The sequence below is a fragment of the Phoxinus phoxinus genome, assembly GCF_949152265.1.
Source record: "Phoxinus phoxinus genome assembly, chromosome: 1".
Classification (NCBI taxonomy): Eukaryota; Metazoa; Chordata; class Actinopteri; order Cypriniformes; family Leuciscidae; genus Phoxinus; species Phoxinus phoxinus.
The window spans coordinates 12425395-12446937 of NC_136876.1; the positions used below are offsets into that span (position 1 = coordinate 12425395).

The following is a 21543-nucleotide window of genomic DNA, read 5'->3' on the forward strand; positions in this document are numbered from 1 at the left end:
ATCTAGCCGTTTTAAGGTACGCAAGAGGAAGCCCTCTTTCCATGAAATGCAAAAAAACCTCTAGTTTTGTTTACTTACATTTGCGTCTTCACACACACACACACACACACACCTCCGTATCTCACCATATGTTCACAGTTTAGCCGCTATGATTCTGCTTTACCAGCGTAAGAAATGTAAAGCGCGCGCGCACACACACACACACACACACACACACACACACACACACACACACACACACACACACACACACGCACACACATCTCTCTCTGTCTATTTGTAGAATTGCAAACATGCTCGTTTTTGGCTCTTTGGTTTTGGATGTTAAGTTTTAACTTTACAAGACTCCAGATAGTTCAGATCCGTAGCATAGCCCTCGAATAAATCACATTTAACCCCCAAAACACCCGTGATTACATGTTAATGAGTTCATGCTAGCGATGTCTTCATTATGAATGAACTTCATTTCTGCAGCTTGGTTCCCCATAGGCAGTGTCTAAGTATCTCATGGCTTTAGAAACGTGGCGTTCTCATCATGAAAGTCTCTGCTGGTTATTTGAGTTGAGACGCTGAACCGCTTTAATTTCAGTCAGAGGCTCAAGTGCTAATTATGTGTGTGTGAAGCTGCTGAGTGAATGTTAATCACTGACTGATATGAAGGAGCGCAGCGGGTGTGTGTGTGTGTGTGACAGAGCGCTGTTGTTCGTCAGGTTTCTCTGACCCGCAGGAGCTCATTACAGGGTTCTGGGTTTCGGATGCGGCTCGGGTTCAACCGCCTCCCGCTGGCGAAGACTCGGTCCACAGGAAGCGGAGAGATTGTGTTTACTAATGCAACAAGTCAGGCGTTACAGGGATTTAACCACAGTTGTGTGAAGAAGAGTGCTTTAAACCCCCGTAAATGTGGTAAAATCCTGCAAAACAGAAGACTTTCAGGATCTTATTGTCTTTATAGAAAGTCTGTTTTTTAAGATTTTATTGTATTTATAAATGTATTTATAAAAAATAAAAAAAAGTTTATTTAAATGCTTGTATATTTTATTTTATTTTAGTGCGGTCAAATCGATTAATCGCATAACATAAACGTTTGTGCAGAGGTCGACAGTAACAAAGTATATTTACTTGAGTAGGCTACTGTACTTAAGTACACTTTATGAGTATCTGTAGCCTACTGTACTTGAGTATTATTTTTTCTGGAAACTTTTTACTTTAACTTCACTACATTTGAAAGACAAATATCGTACTTTTTACTCCACTACATTTCTGTCAAGGGCCTTGAGTAGAGAGAGTAGTAACGTCAGGGATGATTTGGGTTGCATTTTGGTTGGAAATTAAAGTCTGGTTGACGCCAGAACTCGACTGATGTTGGTTTCTGACGTCAACCGATTTTCAACCACAATACAACGTCTGTCCAACGTTGGAGATTAACGTCAATCTGACATCGGATTCTGACATCAACATGATTTAAATTTTTAACGTTGGGTTTGGTCTTCTAAATGTGACTTTGTCATTGTTTTGGAGCACACTATAACAGTAAGGCTAACATATTCATACTAAAAGCCCAAAAACTGGAAACAGCCGTTTGTTTGTCCGAAACCATTGTGGACGTTCTTGAGTGATTTATTCAATCCCACTACAGGAACTGTGTTATAGAAATAAATGTATTGATATGAGAGTAGGCAGGCAGGGATAGTTTCAGAGGCATACGGTACTGTACGTATTACAGTACATGCAACAATAATAAAACAATGCATTGACATTTACTTTTATACTTAAGTACTTTTAAAAACGAGTACTTCTGTACTTTTACTTAAGTTAAAATCGGTCTTTACAACTTTTACTTGTAACGGCGTAATACTTGACTAGTAGTATCTGTACTTTCACTCAAGTAAGAAAGTGGTGTACTTTGTCCACCTCTGCGTTTGTGTATATATAATTATAAATATACTGTATACACATATATTACATGAACACAAACTTTTATTTATAACACTTTTATGTTAGGTGCGATTAATAGCGATTATTCAACTTGGCAGCACTCTTATTTTTATATAAGGTGGTTGAGTATGATTTCACTTTTCTAACTTTAGTTAGTGTGTAATGTTGCTGTTTGAGCTTAAACAACATCTTCAAAGTTACAACGCTCAAAGTTCAAAGCAAAGGGAGATATTTGCTATTAAAGAAAAGGACTACAACAAACGGCTGGTACACGTAGTCCTGCATGTTGAGAAGAGAAGAGGAAGAGTTGTTGTAGTCGAGCACATTTGTGAGTCAGCTCAAACTTTAGCATCCGTCTTTTCACATGCAATAGAAAGTCCCTCTGTGTGCATCTCACAACAGTTCCTATACGAGCGATTTATAGATTACCATAACAGAATATGTTAATTGAAGATCGTTAACTCCACATCAGCAACATACATTCATGCAAACCCTCAAAAAGTGAGAACTTTAACATGCTTTATAAAAATATCTGTGGGGTATTTTGAGCTAAAACTTCACACACACACTCTGGGGACATCAGAGATTTATTTTACATCTTGTGAAAAGGGCATTTTACCACCCCCTTTAATCTATGTTTTTGAATTTATTTATAATATTCATTTTTATTTATTTTTAAATCATTTTATACAAGAAAAATGTTTTTCTCTCACACATTTGTCAAGAATAACATTAGAATCAAAGAACGTTCCATTAACAAATGAGTTTAATTTGATTAATGTAGGTTTTTAATTAAATGTAAGAAAAAAATGGTTATTGATTTATTGTCACTGACTCACTGAGTTTGCATGAGTTACAGAGGCAGCGCTAGTATTCATAAATCAGCTCAAAATGAAAGGTTTTGCTACAGTTTTAATGTATTGTGTTCTATTGTATTTTTTACATTTTGTTTAATTTATTTTATTTTATTATTTAACTTTATATTCCTTTAACCCGATAGATGAGCGGCAACCAAACCTGATCATGAATCATTTGTGCTCCGGTGAAACTAGAGAACCACAACCCGTTTGAGACACTCAACCCTTTTGTGACAGTTAAGGTGTTTCTTTCTGAGGGTTTGTGTCTCGCGGTGCTTCTTCCTCCTGAAGGAGCACTACTCACCCCGATGCGTTCACTATCCCCCCCCCCCCCCCCCCCCCCATTACTCCACTAATATCGTCCCCCTGAAGGAGTGAATGAGAACGAGGGAATTCAGAAACCGAGTGCGCCGCTTTGCATAGTTTGTGCTGTTTAATAATCATTTGAAACTTAGCAGCTCTAGTAGTAAGATAATTTTTTTGTTTTTATCTTGAACTATGTTGTGGAAACTATCTATAAACCTTAATTAACCAAATTGAATAAATAAAGTAAAAATGTATTTATACCTGTATGGTATTACGCTGTACCCACATTGGACCATCGGTTTGGAAAATTAATAAATGATTCGGCTGCGGCGCCATCTTCTGGTTAGACGTGGGAATTAATTCGAGTCTCCCAGTGCATTATGGGTATTATAGCCGTCGAGTGTACATCAGTTGTACGCTCGTTATTGCAGTGCATTGTGGGATTGAATGAGTGCACTCGATAACGTCCACTATGGTTTCAGACATCACTACAAATGGCTGTTCCTTCTATAAAAGGGTATCAGGGGCGATTTCAGACACAGCCAAGAATAATAAAATATTCTTAAAAAATAATAACATATTCACAATGTCCCGCGTGTAAACCGCTCCCGGGGAAACAGGTCCGTCCAGCTGATCCGGCTGGGTGTAACACACACACACACACACACACACACACACACACACACACACACACACACACACACACACACACACACACACACACACACACACACACACACACACACACACACACACACACACACACACACACACACACACACACACACACACACACACACACACACACACACACACACACACACACACGCATCTGTGTGTGTGTGTTTAGCTGTTGGGGTGTGATCCTGCCTGAGGCCACGCTCTTTACTCTCACGGTGTGTATCACACACACAACCTATTAAACAGATTAAAAATCATGTTCTCAACAGCCAATTACAACCTACCGAGGACAAAACAACCAGACCGAGAGGAAAAGGAAATTAGTTAGCTCAATCTGATAGAGAAATCACTATAATGCGTGAAAAGGAAAAATGTGAATAAAATAAAAGAATTTAAGGTCCCACTTTATATTAAGTGGCTTTAAGCACTATATACTTACATTGAAATTAATTAATTACATTTTTAATAATCACATTTACATAATTACATTAATTAATTACATTTGTAATTACACAGTTGACCCTTCCCTTACACCTTAACCCACCCTTAAACTTAACCATACCACCACACCTGTCCCTAACCTTACCGTATCACACCTCAATAGCAGCAAAAGTGTTTTACAATAAAACATGAACACAATAAGTACATTGTAATTATTTTTCGATGTAAGTACATAGTACTTAAAGCCACTTAATATAAAGTGGGACCGAATTTAAAAATAAATCTAATTTGCGTTTTTACATTTATTTATACAATAAGTGTTTTCCTCGGAACTCAGAAAAAAACGTGGGATATTCGTCTTGAACTCAAAACAGTTAAACATGTTTTAAATGTTTCATTCTGCACACACGCACACACACACACACACACACACACACACACACACACACACACACACACACACAACGGGTTACACTTTTGGCACCACATTTGTTATTAACATCCACGAGAAAGCGAAATACAGTTTAATGTATTGTATTCTATAATATTTTATTTTATATTTGCTATGATTACATTTTATGTTTATTGTTATTATTATTACATAGGTTTCTATGGTTTCAATGTGTTTTATTTGATATAATATAAATAAATAATATTTGCTATGGTTACATTAATCTTTATTTATTTATTTACTTATTTTATAATTAATATTATTGTATTTTTCGATTTATTGTATGATTGTTTTATTTTATTATGTTTTACTTTATAAAACATTTTTGTTTTACTTTATAATCGACTTTATTGTCGATAATAGTGACTTTATTTTTTATTCTGAATGTAAATGTGTTTGTCAGACTCTCTCTCTCTCTCCCTCTCTCTCAGGTGTGTTGTTCTCTGAGGTCGGCCGCCCGTGTGGCGTGATGGTATTGGTCAATCCTCAGAGTGGGCGTGGCCAAGCGATGGCTCTCTATAACGGCCACGTTCAGCGGATGCTCACTGAGGCAGATATACCACACACACTCGTCATCACAGGTGTGTCTCACACATACACACACACACACACACACACACACACACACACACACACACACACACACACACACACACACACACACACACACACACACGAGTGTGAGAAGATTTCTCAGAGACTGATTCACTCTTTAGATGAATGGCATTAGATGATCTACAGAAAGCATGATGTTCCACACAGTATGACGTGTTTTTTTTACTCAATGATTTGAAGTTTTTAAAAATATTCTCCTCAAACTGTGGCTCCACTATGACAGCGGTTGATCTGTGTGGGGCTGAAGTTGTTTTGTATGTTTTCTTCATCTTTAGAGTCTATAGACTTGTAAAACACAAGCTCCTGCATCACTATAGTTTGTTGCCTTATACATAAAACACACTATTAGTCACATATGAGTGAAAAACACTCAATGACAAGAGATGAAGAGCTTCACTGTCAGACTGTGAACTCAGAGTAACCAGAGAGAGAGAGAGAGAGAGAGAGAGAGAGAGAGAGAGAGAGAGAGAGAGAGAGAGGGGGGGGGGGGGGGGGGGGGGGGTTTGAGTGATGCTGCGACTGATCGTGTGTGTGTTGATGCTGTTGATGGATCTATTTATACACCCATCAGTCAAATGTTCAGTGTTTGTGTGTGTGTGTGTTTGTTGTGTGCATGATTTACTCTCTCTGTGCCCTTTGTGTTCCAACTTATATAGTGATATAATGAAGGTTCTTTATTGGCATCGATGGTTCCATGAAGAATCTTTAATATCCATAGAATCTTTCCATTCCACAAAAGGTTCTTAATTGACCGTTCGCAAAGACCCGCCCCCCCTTAGTTACTGTTGCTATGTCCGACAAGCTACGCCACTCACACCACACCATGTTCTCACGCAGTGAACAATACATCGCGGAGCAGAGAGGAGACTGACAACACGCTGACAGACACAGACCAGGTTACTTTTGATATTAAACAGTCTCACCTTTTACATTTGGTCATTTTTAAAAAGAAATATAAACAATAAATACCGTTTTGTGGCTCTTTAATGAGTCTGACAGATCGCTGTAGAGCATCAGTTAAAGCCGCTCGTGAACCGATCATCTCTTCCTTCTAGTTCATTTATAGCATCAAATAAACATGAATGAACATCAGAAGGAATGTTGTTTTAACCGCGGAAAGGCGTCAGTACACTCCGCTTCTCAAGTTCAAATCCTCCCATGTTAATCTACTAACTCTCCTGACTGCTTTGTCCGACAAAAAGGGCGGATTATGATTGGTCAGATCGCCTGTCAATCAAACTCCCTGCAGAGGGTGAATTGGAAAGATACTTTAGATGACATTCTTTAGAAAACATGGTTCTTTTAAGAACTGATCTCTGAAAGGAGATCTTCTATGACATCACTGTGAAGCAGATATTTGCTGTTTGAACGTAAACGCGCGCGTGTGATCAGTAACATGGGTCACTATGCTGTGAATAAGCCCCGCCCTCCTTGGTTACTGTTGCTACGCCTGGCACGTCAGTGTGTATGCACCGGTGTCAGACATTCCCAAGGAGATAATTAGTCATTTTTGGCGACAAAAATTCCACACAAATTGAGGAACAGCTGTGTTCATGCACAGCAGGGTAAGTGAAATGTGAAAATAATCTAATAATTATAAATCAAATATATTATCCATAAATCTTGTGGAATAACACTAACACCGGGAGAGCCGCGATCGGATTGGGGTAAAGTTACTCAGGGGAAGTAGGCCGGCGATTAACAAAATGCTGAAATATATTTTAAAGTATATCAGTGATCCTCCTTGTTGTCTTTAATCGTTTTATTTTACGTTCAAATATATGCATTATGATCAAAGAACCGTCACTATTTCCAAGCAATATGTGTTTTTGTTATGGGGCAACTGCCGGCGTCCCACACTGCTTGATCCACACCCAGCATTTCTCCTCTTGGTTTTTAGGTTTCGGGAAGGACACAGGTGTGTGTGTGTGTGTGTGTCAGGCAGAAGTCAAGATTCAGAAATGCCTAAAGCTGAGAGAATGCAAAGTGCAAACACACACACACACACACACACACACACACACACACACACACACACAAACACACACACTTCTGACTTACTTGCACTGTGATACTTTTATAGGAGTTTCATGCATTTTTCTTGAGCTCATAAATCAATTTCTACAGTATATACGACTGTATCATTTACATATTTTCATTTAGCAGATGCTTATATCCAAATCAACTTACAAATGAGGAACATCACAAGCAAGTTGCATAAGAGCCAATGATATTCAAAAAGTATTTGGCAGGTTTAGTAAAAAAAAACATGTATCATTGGAGTCAGTAAGGTATTTCTATTTTTGAAAGAAGTCTCTCCTGCTCACCAAGACTGCATTTATTTGATCAAAAATACTGTAAAACGTTAATATTGTGAAATATTAATATAATTGAAAATAGCTGTTTTCTATGAATATATGTTAAAATGTAATGTATTCCTGTGATCAAAGCTGAATTTTCAGCATCATTACTCCATTTATGATTATTATCAGTGTTGAAAACAGTTAATATTTTTGTGGAAAACATGATACATTTTATTTGTCAGAATGAAACAGAAATCTTTTGAAACATTATAAATGTTTTTACTGCCAACTTTGATCAATTTCATGCAATAAAAGTGTTATTTAAAAAATAATAATAATAATATATATACACACACTGTATATAAAGCATAATAGTAGTGTTTACATCAAAGAGTACCATGGTATTACTGTTGAGATGGTTACTATAGTCAACTAAAACCATTTAAAAAATATATATTTTACTTAGCTACTTTAAATGTCAACTGAAGCTCAAACTGAGACTGAACGAACAAATGCTATAAAAAATAAAATAAAATAAAAATGAATAAATTCTAAACCTTAAACTAAAATGAAACCAGAAAATATATAGCTTATTCAAAATATGAATAAAAGCTCTACCAGTCCCTCAATGATAGAAGAATAAGAGTGCTTTGTGAAGGATGTTACCAGATCTCTCTCTGCAGGAGCATCAGGTCTAATAGACGTGTTTAATGTAGCAGAGAGGATCTGCTCATGAAGTGCATTAACTCAAGTATATTAACTGACTCATGGACTGAAATATGATGTATGATCCACACAGAGCGCCCGAATCACGCTCGAGATCTGGTGAGGAACGCCGACCTGACGCAGTGGGACGCTTTAGTGATTCTGTCTGGAGACGGGCTGCTGTTTGAGGTGTGTGTGTGCGTGCGTGTGTGTGTGTGTGTGTGTGTGTGTGCGTGTGTGTGCGTGTTGGCCATCCAGCTCATGTGTGTGTGTGTGTGTGTGTGTGTTTTAGGTGGTGAACGGTCTAATGGAGAGGCAGGATTGGGAAAAGGCCATCCAGACTCCTCTGGGAATCCTGCCTGGAGGTTCTGGAAACGCACTGGCTGCTTCCCTCCATTACTACACACGGTGAGCATTCAGAGCCAATCAGATTCATTCATTCAGCCAGGACCCGCCCACAAACCCTCTGATTGACATGTGAAGGGACCAACCACATTCAGCATTTGTATTCAATCTGAAATCTAATATTAAATGCAGACAAGTAATGGCCGATGTTACAGTTCCACACTAATGTGTATAAATAAATAAACCCGCCATTTAAAATGCTGCATTATAATGTACAATAAGAAGAAAAATAATGCATATTAATTTTGAGATTTGCTAAAAATTCCATGTAACGGTGTTATTAAATGATTATAGATTGCATGTTTATAGATTACATATAATATATGAAATAAAATATATATATAGAACATAAATATAAAAACAATGGGCCTATAGATAGAATAAAAATGTATGTGAGCTTAGATGACAGCATAAGGGTAAAGATGATATAATATAATATAATAATGATAAGCAAGGGTAAAATTATTAAAACCGAGCATGCATTTAATAATTCGATATCGAATAATTCGATTAGATCGAATTAGATTTCAATGTTGAAGAATATTTATATATAATGTCGGCATGAAACGGAAGTTGCGCTGGTATTTTCTTCCCTATTGTGACGTAAGGAACGAGAACAAATGTTGGGCGGGGCTTGATTTTGTTCGTGTGGAATTGATTGGTTGTGGTTTGCTGTTTCTTCTTCAATGTTCAAGTCGTCCTGTAATTTAAATGTTTTAAAAACGTTTTTCTCTGTAGCCTACATCCTGAAACAAGTAGTAGCATATGAAGTAGTCACATTTAAAAAATGTTAAGACAACTAAACGTCCAACTAAAACGTTTCAGAAAGAAATGTTCCATGAACAATGTAAAAATGTTGTTTTTTGGGAACATAATTAAAGACCAGGGCTGAGTTTCCCGAAAAGCATCGTAAGCCTATTAGACCATCGGTGGCTATTGTTCTACGATCAACTTAGGCTTACGATGCTTTTGGGAAACGCAGCCCAGATAGGCTAACTTAAAACGAACGTTCTATTAATGTTACTGGAAGAATCTTTCTCTTATAGGGGTCATCGGATGCAAAATTCAATAATCAAGCGTTTTGTCATAATGCTCCCACGACCACTGACTGTCCCGTATTAGCATATTTCGGCAGTTGCTCATTATCATTTAAAGAGACATGCACCGAAACAGGTCGCTGTGAACAGAGCGGTTTTTGAGGAGGTAAAACGCTTTTTTGTGTTGTTTTACACAACCATTGAGGAATTTTAACCAAAAGTATATTACAAACTTCATATGTGTAGCCTGTGGGTTTGAGGCATTCGATGTTTATATAATTTTATAATTAAAATTATAAATTTTAATTAATTTATGGAGGCACTTATCGTTACATATTGCATTGCTATTATAATGGTATCATATTCTGTGTGCGTGTAATTAGCTTACTTAGAAAAGCCTGACAATATCACTGCTAAATACCTTTAAGTATTGTGGTATTCCGACATGTTTCTCACTGACAACTCGTAGCCTACAGATCGAGGCTTAAAGGGATACTCCACTTTTTTTGGAAATAAGCTCATTTTACAACTCCCCCAGAGTTAAACAGTTGAGTTTTACCGTTTTCGAATCCATTCAGCCGAACTCCGGTTCTGACGGTACCACTTTTAGCATAGCTTAGCATAGATCATTGATTCTGATGGGACCATTAGCATTTCTTTCCAAATGACCAACGAGTTTCAATATTTTTCCTATTTAAAACTTGACTCTTCTGTAGTTAAACCGTGTACTAAGATCGACGGAAAATGAAAAGTTGCGATTTTCCAAGCCTATATGGCTAGGAACTACTCTCATTCCGGCGTAAGAATCAAGGAACTGTGCGGCCGTACCATGGGTGCAGCAGCGTAATGATATGACGAAGCACTTGCCGTCAACAAACCAACGTGACAACCTGCTTGCACAGGGAGCGTGCCTTGTAGCATGGAGACATTAAGTGAGAGACGATTTAGATAACATCTAAACAGACCCGAACACCATACAAGGGTTATACGCTACCTCACCAGAACTCTACAACAAAACTACTAACGTTATACTGTACAAGACGAATGATCGAGGAAACCTATAGCACTCACTGATTGCATTTCACAGGAAGATAACAACGGCAGTGCTTTTACAAAAAGTAAAATTGTTATTCAGTACTTCCAGTGATGCGCGGGCGGGTTGATCCAAAATTAGCGGGTGTGGTTAGTGGTTACCCGCGGTTACGATTCATCCAAAAATATTTTTAATGATATTCGTGTCGCGGTCGGTCGGGTCGTTTGAAATAAAGATGCAAATTAAACCTTTGTAATTTATATAGTACTAGACTCAATGTTCTATGAAATACATAGGTGTACACTTTATTGGCTGAATAACTGCGCGAGGATGACGCACGAGCTCAGTCAGAGATGGCAGTGGGAAATCCTTATTTACCTGAATGTTGAGCGCGTTATTAACTTTTGAATAAAAGCTGACGCGGGACAAAATGCCCGATTTCCCAACGCGTTGAACTGAGCAATGCCATTGTGCCATTTTAATAGGCTACTTTTAAACGCATAGCTCAGTAATGTCAGTTTTATGTATTTGCTGAGAGGGGGCGGGATTTTTGTTGGGAAAGTCGGGGGAGAGACGCACTTCGATTAGACTGGATAAACACATGCAGCATCTTAATTGTTAAGAAAATGAAACGAAATAAATGAATAAATCAAGCCTTTATTAAAAAACACTAGGCGATATCATACAGCATTCAGAAAAATGCGCACCCCTCCGTCTATGGCCCATGACGCGATGAGCATTACTATAGCTACTTTTTAAAAAAACGCGGGTCAGGTACAATATTTTCTTTATTTATTTTGCGGTCCGAGTTGCGGGCGGGTTAGTTGAAAACGTCGGTCGGGTGCGGGTTGTTTATACATTGACCCGCGCATCGCTGGTACTTACAGCCATGGGTGATGATGATGATGCACTTGGACCTGTCTGTACATTGAAGATTGTTGGGATGGCTGTATCCTTTAGACGCTTACTGTCCGTGTTTTCTTTATAGTCACCTGGTCCAAAATGCTTTCAGCAAACACGCCATTTTTTGATAGATTCTATCGGCGTTTTTAGATCAATGTTCAGAGCAGTCAACCATTGATTTTTTAGTTTCTTTTTGTTCGTTGGTATTCGGTGTAACATTACGGTAGAATATACCTTCGCCTTACTATCACAGCCCTTTACTACGCACAGAACCATGGCTAATCGCACAGGAAACCTAATTTGCCACCTAAAAACTACACAAACTTAGTCCCGGTCATGTTGGAAGTTACCGAGCTGGGGACTATTTTCAGGTGCTTCGTCATATCATTACGCTACTGCACCCATGGTACGGCCGCACAGTTCCTTGATTCTTACGCCGGGATGAGAGTAGTTCCTAGCCATATAGGCTTGGAAAATCGCAACTTTTCATTTTCCATCGATCTTAGTACACGGTTTAACTACAGAAGAGTCAAGTTTTAAATAGGAAAAATATTGAAACTCGTTGGTCATTTGGAAAGAAATGCTAATGGTCCCATCAGAATCAATGATCTATGCTAAGCTATGCTAAAAGTGGTACCGTCAGAACCGGAGTTCGGCTGAATGGATTCGAAAACGGTACAACTCAACTGTTTAACTCTGGGGGAGTTGTAAAATGAGCCTATTTCCAAAAAAAGTGGAGTATCCCTTTAAAGAAAATCCCGAGCTTCCCACTCGTATGTAGGCTACGACATATGGCGTAATGCCTGGTTCAGATTACACGATTTTTTTGTCGGTTACGATAGTCACTGTGTCAGATTACACGATTTTGAATCCTAAAATCTTGTCGTGTCGTGGACAAGAAACATGTCAGACTACACGTTGCTTTCTGACCAGTCATCGCGTGCCGTCGCAGACATTCACTCGCACATATACTATGTCATATACACAGCACACACGCACTCACTCTCACACGTATACACCTATGGTATACACACACACACACACTGGGGTGAGGGACAGTCCCGAAGTTTGAAGCTTTGTCCCGCAAGTCATAAGCAGTGTCCCACATTTTAATTTTGTCTGCATCATTTTATTTAATCGTCCTTTTAAATTACAATTATACAAAAAAAAAGTTAATAAGAAAACACTGAACGTGCGCAGCCGTTATTATTGGTTCTAGCCAGAGCGGGAAAACAAACACTGAGAAAAAAAAAAAAATTCTGCAATAGAAAAATGGATCTATCCGGAGCTCCCGAGAAGAAAAAGCGCCTTTGTTCGTAAGGAATGGGAGAAAAAAATATATACATGGTTAAAACCAGTTACAGGTGACCCTAAAAAAGGAGATTGCTGTGTAGCCACCGAAGTTTCACCATCACGCATGGAAAAGACACAAAAATAGGCTACTGAATCCGGTAAGAACGCATTTAATCTGTAGTCTTTCCTAATGGAATTTGTGTTTATTTGGAAATGTGCTTTTTAGCGATTGGATTATTATTTTCACTTAATTATTTAGATTGAATAGACCCGTGCTGTTAAAATGAGTTTTATATTAGGCTATTAGTGACGTTCACAGCGCCGGTCAGCGCCGTCATAGACTAACATTTTTATAAAGCTAGCAAAGACATCTAACGTTAATATAAAATCAATATTTATTCACCTATAATAATAGTAAGTTATCTCCCTCGTGTCCCGCGAAATCAGGTCTGACCTGCAACAGAGCAATATAGCCAGGTGGTCACCCTAGCACACACACTCACTAGCACACACTCTGTCTCGCTCGCTCACTCACTCACTCTCGTCGTGGAGGACCGAAAAAAAATCAAACATGCTAGTCTTTTTGTCGTGATGTCGTGAAGCATCGCAGACGCGACGTAGGTTGTCGCCCACTATGACACACTATACGAGATGAAACGATCAAATCTTGCGTCCCGACGCCCGTTGTCGTTTACGAATCCCCACGACACCCTGCGTCAAACGAATCGTGCCAAAATCGGGCTAAAATCGTGTAATCTGAACCAGGCATAACTCAACTCGTAAACACGATCTTTACGCGATGACTTGAACGCACCATAAGGTCAGTGTTCATGCAGAGCTTCATTTGGTTTAGTAATCGCCATTATAGTAATCCTGAGCTGTGCTCGTTCAGATGGAGGATTTCTGCTGTTCAATTTAAAGTTTGCCACGCAAGCAGTCTTTACCGAGAGAAGAGTCATTATTCCAGTCATTAACCTCGTGTTTCAGCGCGAGAGAGCTGGATCTCTGCGGGTTTAAACTCATCAACTCTTTCGACAGAAGAATAAGAGTTCGGTTCTGCTGAGAGAGGGGAATAAACGAAAGCATTAATGAATCGCTAATGACTTACATCCAGTCAGAGAGCTGATGTTTGCTGGATTCAGGAGAATAAAGCTGGTGATAACCGGTCAAATACTCGCTCTGGAGCAAACGCTGACTCAAACCTCACAATAATAGAGTCATTTCTATTCATGAAGATCAGTCAGACCGCAGACATTCATCAGGACATGATTCATTTGGACTTTTATTATTCAAGCACAAGCGCCACCTATTGGTGATTAATTAGACTGTGCATAAATAACGTTTCACAGCTTGATTAAATGGAGCACAGTGTTCATGCTTCATGATCATTTGTATTAGTACATCAGAACTGCGCATATGTCAATAATAACTTTGTTGATCTACTTTCCGATGTATTAATTTCAACATTATTTATAAGAAACATAGAAAGTACAGAAATGAATGTGATAGGCTAAATCATGACGGATGACTGCACACAGTCATTATGCTGACTACTATCCGTAGCAGGGGCGGCTGGCCAATAGAGGGCGCTAGGGCGCCGCCCCCCCATGAGCCAGACCACAGTTTATGAGCCACACTCATTAAATAAACAAGTAAATACATACATAAATCATACATACAAATTGTCAGTATTTGTGTGTTTAAGATATTAAATACACCCAGTATATGTGAAAAATATGATAGAAATTAAAAATGTCTGCCTTTTCAACACGTCTCCTCTTCCTGCGTGCACGTCTCATCAGCTCTGGGGCGCTGGAGAAATCGCCCCAGAAAGGCGGGTCTGTGGAGCAGCTTAGCCAATTGCTGATTTAAAATATACATGTTTGACATAAAGTGTAGCCAATCAGCGAGCTCAAATCTAGTCAGCTATGGGCGCTTTTAGCGCCCCAAGCTGCGCGTGCCCGCCCGCGCTCATGCGCGCCTATGGCCTATCTCGATCAGACAGCAGTCTATCGCCTGGCTAGCTGGATGCGTCATGCTAATGCCTTGTTTTGCTTTCCGTGATTACTTTTTAAAACAACAGGGACATATCCAACATGGACAGTTACCGAAGTGAGGGATCTGTCTGAGAAAGTAACTAAACTTTTTGAGTTAAATTTCAAATGCAAATGGAAATTTTGTGCAATTTGTTTGTTTTTGTTTAAGTTCAGTCTTGTAATATGGCATTAAATAATTACTGACTTTTTCACAGAGCACTGGTATCATGCAGTTTGTGTTAAGTTTGTGTTTGGGTGGTTAACAATAATTATTTGTAATATTATTATTATTTTTTGCTTTACAAAGATATGTAATTGTAAAGGCAGTGGTTCTCAAACCGTGAGGTGACAGAAGGTGGTGCGGGAACAAAATGCTGAATTTTGCCGTTCCTTTAACGTTAATACTAACGTTACCTCATCTTAAAATAAGATTTAAACTGAGCATGCATTTCTCTCAGGTTAAATGCTGTAAATACATGAAAAATTACCTCATATTTTGCGGTCAAAACTGTCTGCATTTAAGCAGCGTGTATGACAGGTCTCGTACAGATTGCTGCCTCAGCAAATCGCGCTATACTGCCGTTCTCAACAATGTATGTTACCTTTGTAAAAGTAGGGATTTAAGTTAGCACTTACTAGCATGAAGAACAAATATAGACAGGCTGTGCATGGAGATCGATATAATTCAAACTCTCTTCGATACATAGACATACCCTGTGTGAGTTCCTGTGTTTAATGATGATCACATTGAAGATCCACACGATTGCAAAAGTGGCATTGATTTTATACAACAGTTCAACAAACAAAATATTAATATTAAGTGATGTTCATTTTCAAAACAGTTGTCAGTATTTTTACAATAAATTAATAGCTCCAATGAAAGCCACAGCAGAACTGCAGCACACAGCAATGATTGTGAACGAATCTTTAGAGTCAATGATTCAATGATTAATTCATAAATACAGCACTTGCTTCGTTACTGAATGAATGACTCGATGACTCATCACCTACTGGCAGTTTTAAATTAATATTTAAAAGCATCACTTCGTTTTTACCATCATTGCAAATGTATCCATTTAACTTTTTTTTTTTTTATTCAAAGCATTATTTATTTTATAAAGGTAAAAATGCACTTGGGGGGCAAATATTGTCCCTTACTGAAAAAGGTGTGACTGAAGAGTGGGGGTACGCAGAAGCCTCTTGGGGTACAACTCTAAAAAGTTTGAGAACCACTGGGACTGGGTTAAGGAATAGAACACGATAAACATCAAAGCACAATACACATACCAAGGGCAGAAAGTAGGCCTAATACTCCCATGGTTACCAGACTATTGAAACCGGCTGAATATGACAGCCCCACCTAAGATATTTTTCACCAGCCGCCACTGATCCGTAGTGTTATTATTGTTAACTAAAACTGAAATAAAAAAATATTATGAATTAATAGGCTACTATTAATAAATAGGTCTACAATAGCTCCTAGAAACAATACTAAAATAACTGTTATGGGGAATGTTTTGACATACACTAATATTATAAGGTTCACTTTACTTTTAGTAAAAGTATGCTGTTAAATATCAATATTTAATTTCATAATCATTGATTTCAGTGTTACAAGTTGGTAATTTAAATAAAGCTGAAATAAAATATACATATTAGATCAGAAATCAGCTTAAAAAAAATCAACTTTAAAAAAATACCATTTTAAAATTGACTACGATTAAAAATTAAATGAAAGCTAAATAGAAATATTTGAAGGGAAAAAGCTCAAAACAAAATGAGTAAAACTGAAACTAAAATGAAATCTGAAAAGTTGTTTTAAAATGTTAATACATAGCCTTCTAAAATGGTATATGAATAGGCAGCGTAAATACAATATTTGTAATTCGTTTACAATAGGCTATGTAAATATATTCTATTTACATATGTGAAAATAGCAGCATTTTCTTAACAATATGTTATTTACACTGTAAAAATAGCAGTATTTTCTTTGCAATAAGTGTAAATAGAAGTTAGATGCTATTTATACTTATAAATAGTGGCAGAGACTGTTTGCCTCTCAGTGGGGTTGTACATTAAACGGTATACAATAATAACAGTGTAAATTATAATATTATTACAATTATTAAATGTTAACCAATAAAACTAACCGATAAAATTTATTATTAAACACACGTTAGACACTTTATTTCCAATTTTCTTAATTTGTATTAAAAATAGATGCCTTTCTGATCTGATGGGAAAAGGGAGTAGGGAAAGGGGGAATGTTCAGCAAAAGGCGGGAAAACTCAATTTATATCTTTCTGCCACACATATCCTCATCATGCTTTCTTGTGCTATGCTTTGAGTGAAGCTAGTGTACTCGAGCTAATAATCTAACAGTGAATAGTAAAATGAAAACAACACCTAGGCCCCTATCATAAACCCGGCGCAATGCAGCGCCGCTAGGCGTGAGTGTGTTTTGCTAGTTTCAGCCCGACCCAGTTATCATTTTCACGTCCTGTGCCACGTTGTTTAAATAGCAAATGCATTTGCGCCCATCTGTTCGCCCATGGGCTGCTGGTCTGAAAACCAGGTGTGTTCAGGCACATTGATGGCGCGTTGCTATTTTGAGGAACTGAAATAAACTAGACTAGGTTTCAGTTGTGGTCAATGGTGCAATATTTTGTTTGTTATTTAAAGAGTGCGTCAGTAATGTGCGCCTATAGTCGGGTCCACAACGCGCGTACACTCTGCTTATTACACACATAGCACAGCACACAAACATGCCATATATTAAAAATAAAAGGATTACAATGTAAAAGATTACCGTAATAGTGTGTACATAAAGATATGGTGGAATCCGGCTTGTCCCGTAGATGATCTGCTTGCTTTAACCTCGCGCACGAGCAGATCCGTTTCCTCGCTAGAGAAGCGTTCAGTCTTTCCACTATCAAATTCCGTCATGGTTTAACCTGCTTGGTTTAACGCACGTAAAGCCCCAAACACACCCATTACTCATTAAGAGAATAGAGACAATCCTTTTAGACCACGCGCCGGGAGCGCAGACCATTTTTCCCGTCGTTAAACTAGCAAAAGTGGATTCACTTCGCTTTAGACCATGTCCTTAGATCGCCAAAATAGGGCCCCTAGTCTTTTTCACATCAAATTGAAAGGAAGCAAGACAATGTTGTCGATACCTGAGGTAACGTTAATAATACTTATCATTTATTCAGCGATTAATCGGCGATTACTTTCTCTACAATGTCGTCTGCCATTTTAAATGCGCGAGTCCTTGAATTAGAATGGATTCTGATTGGCTGTCAGTGTTTTATCGTTCAACAGCTGAAAAAAAGTGATCGTTCTGAAAGTGATCTCAAAGATATCGTTTCTCTGTATTGTTATCGTTATAGCTGTGGTGTGGATATTGAGAACGATTTTTAGAGCGATATCTTTATCGTCCTTGGTGTGAACACCTTTAGTGTAAATTGCCTCAGCCAACAAGGCATCATTTCTACCCATTAACATCACTGTAAGTAAGTAAGTAAACTTTATTTATTTAGCACCCATCACAGAAAGAATCACAAAGTGCTTTACAAGTAACAAGTATACCATTTAAAAAGCATCATACTAACATAAATACATAAAACATAAAAGCACAATCAACTAAAAGCTTGTCTAAATAGTAGTGTCTTCAGCTGCTTTTTAAAAGAAACAATAGAATCGGCCACAGCCACACGCAACGACAAGGACAGGGCATTCCACATTTTTGGAGCAGTCGCCTGGAAGGAGCGATCTCCCCGAGTTTTAAGGCGGGTTTTAGGTACCATCAGGAGATTTTGACCTGAGGAGCGAAGAATACAAGACGAAGAGTAAGGGGTCAACATGTCAGTGATGTATTGAGGCGTCTGTCCATGTAGTGCTTTAAAAGTTAAAATAAAAATGTTATAATCAATTCTGTATTTTACCGGAAGCCAGTTGAGAGTAAATAAAATAGGAGTAATGTGTGCCCTTCTGTTTGTTCCTGTTAAAAGCCTGGCTGCGGCATTTTGAACCAGTTGAAGACGCCTCAGAGAACAATTGTTAAAACAAGTAAAAAGAGAATTACAATAATCTAACCGTGAAGAAATAAAAGCATGAATGATCATCTCCATGTTAGTTTTGGGCAGCATTGTTCTTAATTTAGAGATATTTCAAAAATTGATAAAAACAGTTTCTGACCAACTGTCTAGAATGACCATCCAGGGACATCGATTGGTCAAACAGAACACCAAGGTTTCTTAGGCTCGTCTGGACAGAGGAGTCCAAGGAACAGAGGTGTTGTTTAATTTGCGATATTTTTTGTTCTGGAGCAATGATCATAGTTTCAGTCTTTTTTGTATTCAGTTGTAGAAAATTGTTATATAACCAAGACTTAATGCAAGACAGACATTCCAATAAATCCGTTAATTTTTCAAACTCAGAATCATTAAAAGAGCAGTACAACTGAATGTCATCAGCATAAAAGTGATAAGACACATTATTAAAATTTCTGATTATTTCACCAAGCGGACTCATATATAATAAAAACAAGAGAGGACCTAAAACTGAACCCTGAGGAACTCCATATGACAGAGGGGTCATATCTGACAGAATGTTATTAACAGACCTCACTGACCTCTGATTATAGAGTTACAGGTCTGATTGAGCATTAATATTGTTACTAATATTGTGTCTGTAGAGCGTCTCCGGTGTGTGGTGAGGATCTGCTGACCAGCTGTGGGTTTCAGCTGTGTAAAGGCCAGACCTCAGCGCTCGACCTGATCTCCATCCGCCTGTCCTCCGGCGCGCGCCTCTTCTCCTTCCTCTCGCTGGCCTGGGGCTTCGTGGCCGACGTGGACATCGAGAGTGAGCAGTTTCGGCAGATCGGAGATCTGCGCTTCCTCCTGGGAACGCTGGTGCGCCTGGCGTCCCTACGGGTCTATCAGGGAAAACTAGCCTTCCTACCCGCCGAAAACCAGCCGGAAACACACTCCGGCGAAAACCAGCTTCTCGACCACCTGCTGGCCCCGCTTGACCAGCCCGTCCCGCAGGACTGGACCGTCGTGGAGGAGCATGAGTTCGTGCTGGTGCTCGCCATGTTCCAGTCGCACCTGAGCGAGGATCTGACGGCGGCCCCTGACGCCCGCTCCGATGACGGGACGATGCACCTGTTCTACGTGACGGCGGGGATCTCCCGGGCCGCCCTGCTGAGACTCTTCCGGGCCATGCAGAGCGGGACGCACCTGGACCTCGGCTGCCCACACCTGGTGTACCGGCGGGCGCGAGCGCTGAGGCTGGAGCCGCTGAGCCCGGCCGGCGTGATGACGGTGGACGGGGAGCGTGTCGAGTACGGGCCCGTTCAGGCACAGGTGCACAGGGGGGTGGCCCGACTCATCGCCACGTGACCTCTGAACTCCAGCGCTCTTATTAAAGCACAACCCCGACCGCTAAACTTGAAATTCATTGAACTTTTTTTTATTGAAGAATTGTAACTTTGAGGGAATCCCATGTAAACATGGCCAGGTCACAGGTTTGTTTTCACCCCAAAAACAAAAGAAATTACCGTTTCGTATTAAGAAACATAATTTCTTAGCTTTTATATTTTAGGGTGAAATATGAGCATTTGAAAACATGTCCAGGTCATATTTCACCCCAAAAATCAAAAGAAATTGTCTTTTGGACTGTTTTTACATTGTGACGTTCTTTTCATGATCGTTAAACTTATTAAACCCCAGAATTCTTCTTGCAAAAATGCACAATGCAAAAGATCCACTTCTAATGATCGACTTCTTCTTTATACAAAACACCATATTTTTATGGCAAAACTGCACAATACAAAATATCCACATCTAATCTAAAAATATGAGCTTAAAATATGAGCTGAACAGATTTCATGAAATTCACCTCTGATGCTTGTGCGTCTGAAAACGTGTCCAGGTCAAATTTCACCCTAAAAAATCTAAATAAATAAATAATATTTTGCATTAAGAAAATGAAGACAACCATACACCTTTTTTTTTACCATTTAACTGCAAATTCTCATTGAATTTTTTTACAACGAAGCAATTAACATATCCCAGCAGGCACAGGATATAGACTCCAATGTCGGTCAGACGTTGGATTTTGGTTGAAAATGAAAGTTGGGTTGACGTCTAAATCCAATGTTTTTTTGACGTCAAGCTCCAACGTTGGACAGTTGTTGAATTTTGGTTGGAATAAACCAAACCAAAAGGTGAAATGCATGGCCGTACACTTATTACCAGCTTCACTTAAAACAAACCGGAAATTAAATAAAGTAAATCTGGTTAAATTAAATCATTATTTTGTATTTTAAAGTCACCATGATGGTGGTTAGCGTTTGCTTTAGTTGTGCTCTTGACCCTTTATTCTAAGATATAACATTTTGTGTGGCTGCTATAACTGTGTGTTTATAAAGCATAATTGTTGTAGTTAAAAAAGCTGTGAGATCAGATGATGACGACGACATTGACATAATGAAATTGGCTGAATCCCAGATCTTTTTAAGTGTTTAATGCTTAGAT

The 21543-nt window shown here is 38.7% G+C and overlaps 1 protein-coding gene across 1 annotated transcript in view; it reads left to right on the top strand.

The window, feature by feature from the left end:
- Window positions 1–20953, top strand: part of sphk1 (sphingosine kinase 1) — a 33403-nt gene extending 12450 nt beyond the window's left edge. Inside the window, exons 3-6 of the mRNA XM_079617581.1 lie at window positions 5103–5252; window positions 8389–8483; window positions 8587–8702; window positions 19701–20953. Coding sequence (XP_079473707.1) covers window positions 5103–5252; window positions 8389–8483; window positions 8587–8702; window positions 19701–20406 — 1067 coding nt within the window. The 3' untranslated portion in view covers window positions 20407–20953. The remainder of the gene's footprint in view (window positions 1–5102; window positions 5253–8388; window positions 8484–8586; window positions 8703–19700) is intronic.
- The last annotated feature ends 590 nt before the right edge of the window (window positions 20954–21543 follow it).